The following is a 16,630-nucleotide window of genomic DNA, read 5'->3' on the forward strand; positions in this document are numbered from 1 at the left end:
GAAAAAAACACTTGTACATGTGTAAATAAATGTCATTGTATTGTGCAACTCATTAATAACATACTACATGCCAAATAACGATTATAACTAATGTATTGATGCTGAGTGACGTCATGTGGGCGCTAACCAACAAAACAGGCAAAAAAAAAAAAAGATATGGAATTATATGGCTAGGATTTGAACTCGCAACATTCGGATCCATAAGTCCATTGCTTTAACCACTAAGCTACCACTTCCCATTAGATACATATGATGTATTGAAACGCTCGTCTTACTGAGAAGAACTGCTTTACAAAGATAACCAAATGCGCCGAGTGACGACTTTTTTTTCCCGTGCACCACTCTAATTCGGGAAATGTCAAATTCAAGGTAACGTCTTGTGTATTAAAGCCATAACGTCATTTCAAACAATTCGTGTAACTCATTCGGTCTGAACCTGGTCGTTCGAAGCTGCTTTACTAGGTGTTAAATTAGACAGCAAGTCAAGTCTTCATAAAAACCATGCAAAAACTTTCAAAATTGATTTCAGATGTTTTTACAGCAGCATAAATCAGGATTGAGAGAGAGAGAGAGAGAGAGAGAGAGAGAGAGAGAGAGAGAGAGAGAGAGAGAGAGAGAGAGAGTATAGATGTGGAAGGTGCTCTGTGTTAAAACATTCATAATCAGCTCCCATCTCTGGGCTTTGTGGGCCGACAGTCCATTGAACTGGAACAGGGTTATAGAGAGGGGGACAAAATTCCTCTCAAATGTCAAAGGTCGCGCACACAATTCGAAAGGTCGACGGGTCAAAAGGGCTTACAATAATAATAAAACAAAATAAAGGCCTGGTGTACATGTGAGTGAAATATAGAGTAAGTGCATATGAGGCAAAAAGTCGATCCCTTTTCATTAGAATCCTGATCGGAGTACGGAGAGAGAGAGAGAGAGAGAGAGAGAGAGAGAGAGAGAGAGAGAGAGAGAGAGAGAGAGAGAGAGATCATTATAATATACTGGCAAAGCAAAAGAAACACTATCTCATCTTCATTCAACAGCCGGCACTGTAGTGAAGTGTCAGCACAAACGCTTGTGGATATCGACGTCCTCTCAGGAGACGTCAATACGATCTTATACAATAAACATTCGCCGATAATTCCGACTCTATGAACCGAGAGTAAATCTCCGTATTGGCCGAACGTTCGATGCGACGAGGCGCAAATATAGTCGTGCAATTGTTAGAGCCTTGACAGGGCCGGCAGTGAAGAAAAGCTGGATAACAATAACATCTGCACTCTGTCCTGGTCTTCTGATTAGAAAACCTTGATTTACAGTCAGAGTGTTTAGAAAAGAGACGGATGGATTTCTTTCAAAATCACGTCTGGAGCTGCATAGGGATTAATGACAAAGTTTGCGATTCAATAAAAATTAATCGATTGATCAGCTTCCTATTAATGAACCGAACTGTTAATCATTTGCGTTAAGTGTCTTTTCAATAACATACAGCAAAACAGATCTGTGAGAAGGATCTTGCTAACAACGTGTGGGCCGAGTCTAGGAGTGGGTGAGAATCGGAGGGAGCATGGTGCAGTGCGGGGTGAGACGATTGCTGTGAGATAGACGGGTTAACGGTCCGATTTCATCTCTGCAGGCAAGCAGGAGTGCAGTGTTGAGATGATGAGCGACTGAACAAGCACCCGAGTGGTATTTGTGGACTGGAACATATAAATACACCTGAGCAGGGATCCCCAAACTCAAAAACTGCAGCTCTTGTGGGATGTTCCTGGTCTGCAGTGGTCAGTATCTATCAAAAGTGGTCATGGGTTTGGTAAAATCATGAAATAGGTGCACTCAGCACTCCAATTCATTCAAGAGGGTTGAGGTCAAGTTTTATAGCAGACCACTCAAAATCTATTCCATCTTAATGAAGCTGGCTTTTGTGTGCAGGAGTACTGTCATGCTGGAACAAGTTTGGGATTCCTAGTTCAAGTGAAGAAAAATCTAATGCTACCTCGAGTACTTTTGTACCTTTAGTCAAGTAGAAATGTAAAGGGAGAACTTAAGGGAACCATATTTATTTAGGATATTTTAACTTGTTCTGAAGAGATATTTGATTGTATAGAAGTACAGATTCAACTTTCCAGGGCTGTTCCGTTCAAATGACTGGCATGAAGGATTTGGGCGGGACTGAAATTCTTCCAGAATGATCACATTCTCATAATACAGAATCTGTTACAATGTCAATGTTCACTATCGAGGAGCGGCTGTGATGCCAAGTGATCATTTATAATTGCACATAAATAAAGGGTAAGGCAGCCGTCTGATCGTTCACCGTGACTAACTGTGAAACCATGACACGCCAACAACCCGAACCAAAAATAAAATGCACGCTGATCGAATATTCATAGTTGACATGACTGGCTGAACTCGGGAACGTTCCTTGGCTTCCAAAAACGGCAGGAATGCCGATCCCTGCCTTATTTCCCAAAAGCATTGTAAATGTTACGAACGTGTTCAGTCTGACCGTTTAACAATGATCGCAGTACTGCACCGCTTTTGGGAAACTCAACCGCGAATAAATACGTTTCAAACGCAAATTCAAACGAGTCTTACGAGTATAAAAATCCAGCTCTAATGATATTCACTAATGGTATTATCCGGAGCAGTCCATCTGTACAGTTCTATAAAAGGCTGGAAATAATAGGCGTTCATTGCCAGCAGTCATGTATTGGCAGTGTGTGGAGGCATTGGGCTTCCTGAGAGGTTAAAGGCAGTGTGGCCGAGTGCCATTGTGAACAAACCTGCCAAAACAGAGAACACGCTTCCAAACCCTGAAATGCAGCCGGAGTCCAAACGTGCCAACCCCGGGCAGCAGAGCCCTGGACGCATACAAAATCCCGTTTAAAAGAGCAAACGGGAACAGAAGAGCGAAAGAGAAGTCCGGCGTTCGTAATCCGGCCAAATGTGGACTAACGCCGGTTTGTTTGAGTCCAAAAATCACAGAACTAAACAGAAACCTTCTGCTTTTCAAGAATTTGATGCATAGTCCTAAAATGCATCCAAATAAACTCAAATTACGTAACCAGCATCTCAACGGAAAAACCACATCCGTTTCCACGTGTTTTAGCCAGGAACAGGAATCCGAGGCTACAGGACTGAAGATTGACACTGAGCAAGATTTTGCAATGCTTACCTCCTACTCAAGTGTGTGCCTCCAACATCTTGCTTAGGGTTAGGGTTAGGCTTTAACAAACTTTCACATAACCTTCTAATTGAGGTCTGTAGAGTCTGAAATGCAACTCTTTGTATTTTTCAATTTCTGGAAAAATCTTAAATGTTTTGTTTTTGAATAATATTCCTCCTCTATAGAACGAGTAAATTAAAATTATTTGGAAATGGCCTTATAACCCTTTTCAGACTGATGAGCAGTAAAGAATCGCTTCTCTAAGGTCACTGCTGATATCTTTGTGAAAAATCAGTTAACCAAGAGCGTTTAACGAGCAGCACCTGGATGCTTATTCAGCATCTTAATTCTTATGAACGACTTTATAAAATAAATGATATGGTGTAATGTGTCATGTGATGGTGTTCATCTGAGGTTGCATTCAACCTGATAAGTGGTAGATGAAATCCAGATACCTAAAACCAGAGAATTCAAATAGGGTCTACTTTCTTTTGGTACATGACTCCCAAATGAGGAGGACACACTAGACACCAAGTGACAACGAATGCTCAATAATCAATGGTCTCCATTCTAGAAGCGCTATCTTGGGAACAGATTGGCAAATACCCCAGAGGTAACCAAATGTATCAGCTAGTCCACACCCAGCATGTAAGTAATAGCTCCAGTGTGCAGCCCAGGCCTGCTGAGTGTTTTTGTGTTTGTTTGGGTTTTTATATGTGTCTTAATATATCATAAAAAGGTAATAATACATATAGTAACCTGCTTGGAGTGACATCATGAGCAACAATGATTCCCTGGTGCTTCCTTCCTGAAAAAGAAAAACCCATTCAGGAGCACACCATACACCCACGCTTGTGCAGAAAAAAGAAAAGAAAAAAACAGAATGGAGGTGTGTGACTCAGTGAGGAAGAGTGAAATGAGAGTTAGAACTGAAGAGTAAAATATAATAAAATGAGGTGTCGTCATGGTGCAATATCTTTGAGAGAAGTTTGCAGACAGCAGGTGCATGTCATTATCAGGGATCGGGCATCAGGTGGTACTCAGCTCTCGGTTATTAATAACAAATCAAAGGGGGGGAGGGGGGGTTCCATGGGAGGAAATCTTTTATTTCCTTCGGTAAGATGTGAGCACTCCACAGGGCGAAGCGTGAATAACGTGAGGTACATGAATAAGCTTCGCGTGTGTGTGGATAAATATTCATGCTAAAGCACCGATCCACTTGCTTTATTGCTTTATCAGGACAGATTGGTACTAAATCACACGCAGCGATGCTCTAACAGGTTCGGCTGAACAATCAATACACAGACGGGGCCTCGAAATACCTCCAGCCCCGTAGCGAAACCGATCCGTCCTCCAGTTCACTCTCCGATCTCTTCATCAACCGTGAGCACAAATGAGCTCAAGCATGGCTACAAGTTCATCGGCGCCTTGCATTATCCGGGAAGGACCGTAACGATGCGGATGTGCTCAACTGCGACAGCGAGTTTCAAGAGGGAAGAAAAATAAATAAATAAAAATCACTTGGATGTGCGAGGATACGAGTCAGTGATTCGACTCTCTTACTCAGCATTTAGCTGCTAGTCTCTCGGTCTGTTTATGATGCGGTGTAATCGAGAGAAAATGGTACAAAAAGGGAGCTGCACTTGTTTCGTCAGCCCTCTCCTATTATCCCGCTCGCAGACTAAACACACACCCACACAGACAGGCTCCATAAACAGCACTCGTAATGTAGTGTGCCTCTGCTGACTCGCAGCCCTCTTAATTAAAGCACTTTACTTTGTTTTTATTTCGCTCGCTTTTTTCTTCCCGCCTCCCTCTCTTCCTCTCTCGTTGTCTCTTTCTCCTCTACACCCCCCACCCACACCCCCGCCCACTCTCGATGAGGCCAGGATTAAATTGGATTCTAAATGATCCAGAACCGATGGAGCGATTTCTGCAGCCATTTTTTTCCTTCTTCTTGAGAGTGTGTCCTCCTTTTAAAAACTCTCCCCGAAGAGCAGTCAGGGGCTTCATTTTCTCCAGCGAGGGGCTCCGCCGGTGCCCGCATCTCCCCCGGGAGTGCTGAAGAATGTCAGGGATGGAGAGAACAGAGGGGGCCCTGGATGGCGCGATCGAGGAGGGACGCCCATTAAAGTGCAGAAAATGAAAGAATTTGGAAAAATGAAATACGAGGCGCCTCGACCTCTCCTCAGCTTTGGGTCTTTTCTCTCGACGCTGCTCGACGTGCTTCAGGGAGAGAAGTCGGTGAATAAAGCTCGCACCTCCACTTCCCATCACCGCGGAGGAGCTCGTTCTTTCCCTAACAACTTCTCGATTCGCGGCGAGGCTCGTCGTGATTAGTGAAAGTTTGCTCGCTAGGCAAAGAAAGTTACAAGTGGTTAAAACTGCTTGTTACTCGGTTAGGTTTTCCATTCGTAGTTTCAGAGCTAATCAATAAAAAATGAATATCCAAGCACCAACACTATATTTGCAGGGTGTCCCCAAAGCCTCCATATAAAATACAAATAAACACCAAACACCTTTTCTGTATTTGTTATAGAAACGCGCTCAGACGAAAGACTCATACCCAATCCATTTGAATAAAAACGGTTCTAAACAGAAATGTGTGCCACTGTTACAAATTAACACGACAGGCATCCGAAAAGCTTCTATTTCCCATATCACTCCACTAGTCTGTGTTTGGAAGGAAGACCGACGAGGAGGTTTATGGATGTGGTGAGGGAAGACATGCAGGTGGTTGATTTGAAAAAATGCACACATACAGTACAGGGCGGTAAGAAAACGGATGTCCCTCTGTGAAGACCCCTAGAGGGAGCAGCCGAAAGAACAATTGTCCTGTACAATTTAGTGCCTCCAACAGCTTGAGGAAAAAAAAGCACATGTTGCTGGAGAAGTCAGGTGTCCCAATAGTTTTTGCATTCAGTGTACAGTGAGACTGTTGGCACAATAGAAGAAGCGACGACATCAGTAGACGTCACATATCTGATCGCAATATTTAGTTTCAGTTTCCACCTACATTAGTGAACGAGGGGAAGCGGGAGCTTAGTAGAGGTCGACTGATTTTTGTGTTTCGCCAATTAATTGGCCCCAAAAGTTGATTGCTGGAACTATAGAAAAATCTATACAAATGTGTGTTCCGGCTTCTTATACGCTAATATTACCAGAACGGCCTCTAGAGGCAAATCACTGACGCTACTTGCCGTTTTTACATGCGAGACTGCGCGCTGCACGGAGAGCACTATATTCTATTTATTGTTTATGATTTATTAATTAGAGATTTACTTAGATAGTATTCATTTATAATTTAGCGCATGATTCAGTACTGTTTTTTTTATTTTTGTTTTATTTTGTAATGTCAATCGGTTCGAACTCTATAGCTTAGTGGCAGTTGGACTTTGGATCAGAAGGACGCGAGTTCAAATCCCGAAAGTAAACATAAAATGAGGAGCATCTACTTTGTGTGCAGACTCACCCATGGCTTTCGTTTCCTCGCCCTTAGCGTTGAGGATGGAGAACTTGAACTTTGCACGCACTTCGCTCTTGGGACAGCTTACCAGGAGCAAATAGAGGGACAGGTAATCCTTACTCTCCTCATCCAACCCTTTCGGATTCACCCGCAAACACCTGGACGAGAACAGAGCATTAAAATTCATACCTCATCTACAATCGAAATTTACAGCCAATTCGGCTCCGATCACACCTGCAAGGAACACGAGGTTCTGACCAAACTTGATTTAATGCCTTGTGACTTTCTGCGCTTTCTTCTAACAATACGGATCACTTGAATACATACAATTACTAATCGAGCCTTGAAGATCCGGTTCAAACCAGATAAGTGTATAAAACGGCATTGTGTACAAACGGCTGAATTTGTGTACCATTTGAGTTTGTCGTTTGCTCCCGAAGAGAAGGTGGAGCTTTTGATGACCTCGCCCATCTCCTCCCGACAGAAGCTGAAATTGTTGATGGTCCACATGTAGGAGAACTTCACTACTTTGATCTGAATCACACACACAAACACACATGCATTTCTTGTTTCCTTTCTTTGAGATATAAGTAAATAGTGTCCAGGACTTCAAAAAACAGCCACATCATCTCCATAGAAACAAACAGGAGGAGGAGAGGAAAAAGGGGGTGAAATGGTTATTTGAGAGGGAAAAAAAAAACAGAGAGGGTGGTGTACAGACTTCTTAGATCTTGTGTATGAGGCTGGTGTGTAATGTGTATTTTAAAGTTTATCCTGAGCTCAAACTCTGGGGTGAATATTAGGGATGGAAATCTCTTTAAATTGTGCCCCTGATGGCTTGTGTTTTATGGCGGGTTGGATGAATGGGTGGAGGTGTGAATTGATGTGTGAGTGATTTAATTAATGGATTATGGATGGTTGGATGGGTGGGTAAGTGGATGAAAGGATGGCTGGCTGTCTTAAGTTATGCATTAATAGATGAAAGTTAGATTAAAAAATGAGTGAGTGAGAATGAGAGAAAGATGGGTGGATTGGTGGATGGATGGGTGGATGGTTTAATGAGTGAATGATGTATGTTTGAATAGAAGAGTAAGTGGACAAAAGGCTCAATGGATAAATGACTGGTTGTGGATGCACTGATACATTTATGAACGGATGGATGGATGGATGAGTTGATGTGAGGATTGACGAATGGGTGGTTGGTTTAATAAGGCGATTATAGTTAAATAAAAAGGCAAGTGGATGGAAGGATGACTGGCTGTCTTAATATATGCATTGATAGATGAAAGATGGATGAAAAAATGAGTGAAGGAGAAAGGGCAGTGAATGAACAGAAGGATGGATGAGTGGTTGAATGAAAGGGTAACTAGATGGAAAGATGACTGTATATATGGCTGGCTGGCTGGCTGTCTTAATAGGCACTCTGGAAAATTGATGAAAAGATGGATAAAAAACAAGTGCATGGATGGTTGGATGGATGGCTGGATGGATGGATGATTAAGTGGACTGAAGGATCAATGAATAAATGACTGGCTGGATGGCTAAATAGGCAAAATCACACATCTCACTAATAGCAATCTATTAATGAAATCACACTACAATGTCTACACACTTATTGCTTTACGTACTAAGTACTGAATGCAAACTATTTAAACACACACACATCATGCACATTTACATACAAACTGAATTCCCCTTTACTCGCACACATGCACGAACATTCACACCCTCACACACAAACACACTCACCTGTGTGTAACACCAGCTCTCGGCCACAGGGCCGCTGGTCATCTCAGCAGGAGGGGGCGGACTTGGGACCCTGGACATCGCCAGCTTTAAGTGTGTGGGGGTGAGGAGGGGCACGACAACTAGCAAGGAGGGGAGAGACCCACACCCACACCCCTAGACTCTCTCTCTTTCTCAGAGTAAGAGGGTCTTCCTCACAGTCTCACACACGTGCCAAGCTGCAACACCTCAGCTGTTGATAGTGGTAAGTGCACACTGGGGTACAGAGGCACCCAAAATAACAGCGATGGAACAGGGACAGAGAACTTCCTTTGCAGCTAAAGAACCTGAGAGAGAGAGAGAGAGAGAGAGAGAGAGAGAGAGAGAGAGAGATTAGGTCACAGAGATTTGATATTCACTAGCATAAATATTAAGTATCCATTTGTCAGAAGAATAAAGCACCCAAATCTGCAATAACCATCAATAACAATGAAGAAAGCATTTAATATGCACTGTGAGACTGTAGCTGCACTAAACCCATCACACAGCAGCACTGATCTGACTCTTCCTGACCTTTCAAACATTTACTTTTTACTTTCTGATCTTCCATATACACCCAACACCCAATTAGCACTCCTGTCATAAACCGATTCAAGCACGACGCAAAGAACCCGCAAAACACATACTAGCACACTCCAGAAAAAAAAAAAAACTGAAGCCATCTCATCTTTTACTTTCCAGAGCTCCCTCATCCTCTCCTTCACCTGCGTGTCCCTCCTCCTCCGGCGAGCAGACGAGCGAGACACCCTCTGCGCCTTTCTTCCTTTTTAATTAGCGTCCTATAGAACGGCTGGATCATGGCCCGGTAGGAAGTTTTAAAAAAAGAATTATTGAGCAATTTTGAGAAAAAGAAGTTGAGAAGGTGATCAAGAGAGGAGGAAGAGACACCGAGAAGGGGCGTTGATGGGGAATGGGATGATTAAGCGGTGAAAGGAGGAGAGAAAGTGCAGGAAGTAATACAGAGGCTGAGGGAAATAAGCAGGCAAGAGGAAAATGAAAAAAAGATTACAGTAGAAAGAGAAAAGAAAGGTCAACAATGAAAGTTTTTAAAGGCGAAGAATAAGGATTACTGAGTAACTCGACATTTTTATTTGCATATCTTAATAGTCATGGATATCAAGTTAAACTCAAACTTAGACAGAACTTTCACTTTTCAGTATTAAAAAGCTATCAACCAGCTTGCTCAGATTGGTGTCCTATTTGGAGTCGAGGGGAAAAAAAAGAAATAAAAAAGAAGCACTGATGGCATTTTCACTCAGTAAAACAATAAAATATTAATCGTTCAAGTTAGGAGGCAAGTTGGTGCCTATTTGCAATTTAAATTACCTTAGACTTCCTGGCAATTAATGTGTGTGTGTGTGTGTGTGTGTGTGTGTGTGCGCGTGCGTGCGCATGTAGTCATCTGTCTCCTGCTGTCTATTTTCTCAACTTCATTTTCAGTGGTATTTGTATCATGTCTATTGCAACTGTCAACTAATCAACAGGAGCCTCGCTTGGTGGCAACATAATAATGTTCACAAAGCAGCTAACAATCTCTCAACTCTGTAAATAGGCCCTGGTGACAGTAGATCTGAGGTAACACACACACACACACACACACACACACACACACACACACACTGTTCAAACTGACGACAAAAAGGATTAGAGTCCGAGCCGGAAGCATGTCAAGGCTGCAGAGAGAAAGTAAAGTCTGCTAATGGAAAGCCTTTTTCATCGGACATCATCAAACACTTCAGTCATCTCTCTCTCTCTCTCTCTCTCTCTCTCTCTCTCACACAAACACACACAGCTGGCAGAGAAGGTGATTAATGGATGATTATCTGCAAGACAAAGAGGATGCACATACCCTATTAGGAGCTTTGTCTGTGCATATATATATATATATATATATATATATATATATATATATATATATATATATATATATATATATATATATATATAGTTTTGTGTGTATATTATATATATATATATATATATATATATATATATATATATATATATATATGTATGTATTTATACACACATGTAGTGCTGCACGATGAATCGTATTGCAATCGCGAAGTCAGCTTGTGCGATTATATGATAGCAAATAATCAATTATGAAATAGAATATATTTAAGCGCATGTGTGAACATAATTTCTGTATATATTTATTCCAGGCCACTAACAAAACAAAAAACAAAAAGAACAGAAAGTCTCAGTTTAGGCAGTGCACGTGTGGTGTGTGTGGTCACGTGAATTTCTGATGTGCAGCATGAAGACCAGGTGAATATGGATGCCGAGCAGACCGACAGGGGAGGGGGATAAACATGCTACCTCTGTTATATGGCGATATTTTAGCTTTAGGATCACCAGCACTGTACAGAGAGAGAAACTGTGCCAGATTTTCTAAATTAAAGTTGCTACATCACGTGGCAATCTGAAGAATCTGTAACAGATCTCACTGGTTCCGGGATGGAAGAAAGAGACGGCGAGCGACGGTTGAACAGACTGAGCTTTCACTTACTTTTGCCCCGCTGCCGTCCTTTTACTCACGCCGGGACACACCCACCCACAGTAACACACATATTTCCTCCACTCCAATGCGTAGCCCACACACACTCGTGGATTTCCCACACAAATCAATCATTTAAACGGGCAGCGGAAGAGCTTATCTTTTGTGAGAATTAATATGTTTTTATTTATTGTTTTATTTAACTCAGCTGTACTTTTGAGAAAAAAGTGTACATTCATGCAAATATTTCATTATGTACAAAAGTATTCATTTTGAAAACCTTAATAACCAATCAAGCAATCGCAATATTGACCACATTAAACGCAACATACATTTTTCCCCAAATCGTGCAGCCTTATATATATATATATATATATATAGGGTGATTTGATGCTTTGATTAGAAGGAGTCTGATTGCACTACCAAGCTCACATTCAAATCTTCAAAGAGGTGTTATGAAACGAGGCTCATGCCATTTTGGTTATGTGGGGGTGCTCGATGTCTGATTTTTACATACAACTACCGGTTTTCTCCCAATATGTTAAAATACATTCGATTATGATAATGCTGTAAATAAAAATGTGAAAAGAAAGAAGCTTGTAATAAAAAGTAACGTGTGTGTGTGAATAAATCCAACCCCCCTGTGACGGATTTCAGTTGTACTTTCCCTGATCAGTGACACAGGAGCATCTTGGCGGCAGGGATTTGAATACCGAACAACGTCTGGGATTTTCTGTAAAAGTTTATTCTGTTCTGATTTAATTCTGTAAATTCATTTTTGACGGTTTTAGGTGCTAAGTTTTTTCTTTTTTTTTGGTGTGTTTAAGTTTATTGAATCAAAATGTATTAAATGTGAACTTAAAAAAAAAAAAAAAAAAAACACATACTATACTTATGACCAGGTTTCCGCAAACTTTTGGCAACATTTGATATGTACTGTATATATAATGTATGTATGTATATGCATATATTGTATGTTGGCAAAAAAATATGAACATATATATATAAAAATATAAAACACACACACACACACACACACACACACACACACACAAGTAGACACACTTTTGCTTTATGCAAAACTATTTAAATGCACACATTAGGCTGATTTCCATACTCCCTTAATTCTCCTTACTCACACGTGTATAAACGTATATGCATGCGAGTGTGGTGCACAACACGGCAAATCAAATTAAGCACCCCACATTACCATGGTGACAGAATTCGCTGTTTATAAGAATGTCAAACTGATCACACTGCACTTCCTATATTTACTTACAATTAGCTCTATACACACACACCATGTATAACACCAGGCCCAAAAAAAAAAAAAAAACACTGAGCATCTTCGAACAGTGTATCAATCTGCCTCGATGCGGTTTGTGTCCTACATTCAGTTTTGTGTTTGTGTTTACTTGTGTGCAAATGTTTACTCGGCTGTTTACTCAGCCTAGCTACTTCAATCTTCTGTAGTGAGGCTCTGAGCGCAAGAAGGACGCCGCATCAATAAAACATCCAGGTACGACAGGTACCGTAACAAAGTGCTCAGAGCTACAGCTGGACGAGATCACAAAACGCGTGCCAATACACTTTTCTAAAATACATCATATATACAAAATTATTAGGTGTCCGAAAACTTTTGCCAATTTACTGTATTGAGTTCGGCCCCCTGATTCCACAAGGCTGGACGCACACAATTATACAAGACGTGTCTGGTTTAAAAATAGCATTACATTTTCCCATCACTTGGGTGAGGAGACCCAAACCTGCTCCAGCATGACATGAAGATATGCTTTAAATGGGTTAGAGCAGAAGATCTTGAGTGACCTGCTATCCACAGCCTGGAGCTATGAACACAAAATTACCTGTGTTCTCTAGGTGGGAGGAAGAGAGTAAAGCCGAGGTCACAATACATTTTTTTTTGTTACACCGATTCCATTCAAATGCATGCAAACGCCGCGCACCAGAAACGGAAGCTCGGTGTGAAGTTCAGAAGTTCATGTTAGGTAAACTCTGACCTGAGAATTTGTATCGCTTGAAGACCAGCAACCGACAGAAAAAAATAAATAAATAAAAAAAATCACTATTAAAATAAAAGCTGCCCGGTTTGCAGTAAGAATGCAGCCTTATTCTTTCATCCCTGCTAATCAAAGTGGCAGTGAGAACATGTATGCAGAAGAGGGTAGACGGCGCACTCCTCCGAGTGTAATAACGATCCCCTGTGTTTCAACAAAAAGCTAAATAAAAGACCCTTTTTTTTTGGGAGACATGCTTCTTTTTTCCACTTCGCACATCCCGATGGAGGGAAATGATGCTCTTACGACTCGCAAATGACCTTTTACAAGTCACCGTGAACGCGGCATTGACTTTCACCCTCCCTGATATGTTTGACAAAGAACAGCTGGCGAGTGGGTGTAATTAAATTAGGGGGAAAAAACAAAACAAGGGGATGTACATTATAACTAATTCAAATCCGGGAAATACTTTAATTCGATTTTCCCCAGATTGCGCCACATTGTATTCCTTGTACACTGTAGAGATCTGGTGCTAATGTAGCTTGTGTAGACTTCCCTTTGCCGTCATATTAATCATGGCAGAGGAGAGGAAATTTAGCTACGGGCTGTGCTGTGCTGTGAAGCAGCTAGAAAACCTTTGTGGGACTGGAATCTGTTTAAAGGCACTTGTTCTGACATCTACAAACCGGTATTATTAACAGGCATTTTTTGTCAACCCAACAGTTAAGACTCTAATAAATACTGATTCTCCTTCTGATTTTCAAGTTCATAAAGATGGTCTTAAGGTTTAATTGGGACACGACTTTTCCCGCCAAACGTTTGCTTATTTGTAGTATGTCTTTGGAGGTGCCAACATGAAAATTTCCTTTATTTAAACTAGGAGACCCAAAACTGTCCAGCATTTCAGGAAGATATGGTTTACCGTATTTTTCAGACTATAAGCCGCTACTTTTTTCCCACGTTATGAACCCCGCGGCTTAAACAATGAATCGCTAATTTATGGATTTTTCCCTGGGTTTTTCCCGGTTTCACAAACTTCAAAGCCAAAAAACTGAGCGACATAACATTAGACCAATGAAATTTCCAAACGGACAAAAACTCACCTCACCTGTGTTCTGAGCTGCATGGCACCGGGAGAAAAACTTTCACCGGTGTTGATTTTTAAACACACAACGATGCCAAAAGATAAACTCCCGAGAGAAATAGTTGTGAAAGGAAGGAGGAAGACAGTAAACAATGACTTTCTTGGTCGGCTACTGTTTAGATACAAGCCGTTGTAACACGTTAAATCTGGGTGAAGTGAGAGCTCGCTAACTCCAGTTGCAAGTGAAATCATATAAGCACAGAAAGGTTTCCAAAACTCTTGCTTTTTTTTTTTTTTAGGCAACAGCGTTATGGGTTAGTCAAAGAAACTTTAGCAAGAAAATTAACATCAGAAAATAATGAGCACACAATCCTCAGTCTCTCACACACACACGCAGTAATACCGTGAGAATGCAGTGACGTGCTGTTCCCAAAATGCCGCTCTGCTCTTAAAGGAGCCACAAAATATTTCACCCGTTACACCGTGTAACAGACACTCTCTTTCGGTAAGGCCTGTGTAAAGTTCATTAGTTTCAGTGTACGGCTTATACACAGGTGCGGCTTATTTATGTTAAAAATAAAAATATTTGTAAAATTCAGTGTGTGCGGCTTATATAAATCCGGAAATTACGGTACATTAGTTGGAGTGGAAGATCTTATGAGACCTGCTAAAGAGCTCGGACCTCCTATTGAACACCTTTGGGATGAACCGAAACGCTGACTGCACCCCGGGCCTTCTCACCTCACCTACACCAGAACCTGACTTTACTGATGCACTTGTAGCTGAATGAGGACAAATCTCCACAATCTAGTGGAATACCTTTCCAGAAGAGTGGAGGTTTTAAAAATGGCAAACGAGGACTAAATGTGGAATGGGATGGTCAAAAAGCACAAACCAATCTGATGATCTTATGGTCTGTAGATCTTCTACATCTACAAATGCCTGCGCCTATAGTGCATGAAGAGTCCTTTTATCGTTTATTATTAAGCAGGCTTAATTTGAGAGGTCAAAGAGAAAAAATATAAGGTCTTAAACTTTAGGTGAGGTGAGACATAAAGCTGAAAGCATTAGACCTGCCTGAAGAGACAGAAAAGCTACAGCAGGGTCACACAAAGACCAAGTGTAAAATTACCTCCAGGCTTTTTCTAAAATCGGTCCTGATATGACGACCAGGCTGAATGATTTTCATCGCTTTTTGAGAAGCGGCCCGGTACTGCAGAGCTGAAATGTGCAGGTAGAGGAGTCTTCGTATGCTGGAGCATCTAAAGATGTAGCAGGAGGAATCAGCTGCCAGGCGAGGTGATTTAGCCCTTCAGGAACTCATTAAAAGCAGACGCTAGCCTGCCAAAATAATTAATGAATTAACGGGAGGAGGAGGAGGAGGACGAGAATCCCACACGCGGCGGCGGCTCTGGCCTAAAAGTTTCTTTTAGCAGTCGACTTGAAAGAACAAACATCAAATGCACAGCAACTTCGGCACGATTTTTCCCACTGGCTCCAAGCTTCATGTGTAGACGGGGGAGGGGGGGGAATTAATTAATTAATTAAAAAAGCGCCCGGTCCTATGTTTCTTTAAAGGAAACCGATCAAATGTGTCCAATTCGAAAACGTCCCTGAGCAAGCAGCTGGTGCTCTGTAGTGGAAATGGGAGGAGTAAAAATTTTAAAAGCTGGGTTTAGAGGATTTCTTTCTTTCTCTTTATTCCAAACGAGTGATCGAGTCCGAGATACAGTCCAGAATGTTTCAGCGCTATGCTACATCCATGTTGTGCTTTAATGTCCTTAAAACGAGTGGGTTCCTGTAAGCGCTTGTATTACTGGCAGTAAGGAAGTAAATTGGATTCGTTACGGTACTATAGCTTTTTCGCGTATCTGATGCATTTCCATACGGGGGTTTAACTTTACTACATTTCAAAGTCAAATTCATTCGAAAAAGAGTCGTTCCTTTTTATTTAGGAGTGGATTAAAAACAGGTTCATCACACAGCAAACCACCAATCAGGGTAGAGCACATGCTCCGTTTTGCCACTTACAGTTTTGGCAACATACAGTTCAGCGTCAGTTCAACAGGAGGCAGATCATTTAGTGAGTAATAAATGATGGCAGAAACTCCTGACTCGTACTCGCCATGACACCAGTGGCCTACTATGTGCGATTTGTTTTAAATTAGTTAAAAAACTTCTTTGGGTAAATGATGACAAAGCCAGCTCTATGAAGATATGGTGTACATGGGTTGGAGTGGAAGATCTTGAGCGGCCTGCTGTAGAGCTCTGACCTCAAACCTAACAGGACCATTGGGATGAATTGGGATGCTGACTGCACCCCAGGTCTCGTCTGTGTGTGACGCTGACTTTGGAAAGATCGAAGTTACCGTGACAAAATAACGTCATTTCGGAAATGCGGGTAAGATGAGATCGTTCCAGTGTAATATAATTACACCAGCTGCTCTGAGCTGCACGTGGTGTTTGTGCTTCATCTCCTCGAATGGCTCTTACGAGGGAAATGGATTTGACGTTGACGGAGACCTCAATCCAGTCGTCTGGCAAAAAGCTCAACCCTCTCCCTCTCTCTCTCTCTCTGTCTGAGGAATTAATAAAGCAGGAGTTTGAGTAACCTGGCCTCACA

At 41.6% G+C, this 16,630-nt stretch overlaps 1 protein-coding gene across 6 annotated transcripts in view; it reads right to left on the reverse strand.

The window, feature by feature from the left end:
• The window catches only part of LOC124396374 (speckle type BTB/POZ protein), a 102,537-nt gene that overhangs the window by 43,211 nt on the left and 42,696 nt on the right, over positions 1 to 16,630 (reverse strand). For all 6 annotated transcript variants that reach the window (XM_046865488.1, XM_046865485.1, XM_046865490.1 and 3 more), the window contains 3 exons: positions 8,373 to 8,695; positions 7,036 to 7,157; positions 6,630 to 6,781 (listed from right to left, as the gene is read on the reverse strand). In XM_046865488.1, the coding sequence (XP_046721444.1) occupies positions 6,630 to 6,781; positions 7,036 to 7,157; positions 8,373 to 8,450 (352 nt within the window). In that variant the 5' untranslated portion in view covers positions 8,451 to 8,695. The remainder of the gene's footprint in view (positions 1 to 6,629; positions 6,782 to 7,035; positions 7,158 to 8,372; positions 8,696 to 16,630) is intronic.

The sequence above is a fragment of the Silurus meridionalis genome, chromosome 14 (genome assembly GCF_014805685.1).
Source record: "Silurus meridionalis isolate SWU-2019-XX chromosome 14, ASM1480568v1, whole genome shotgun sequence".
In the NCBI taxonomy this organism is placed as follows: domain Eukaryota; kingdom Metazoa; phylum Chordata; class Actinopteri; order Siluriformes; family Siluridae; genus Silurus; species Silurus meridionalis.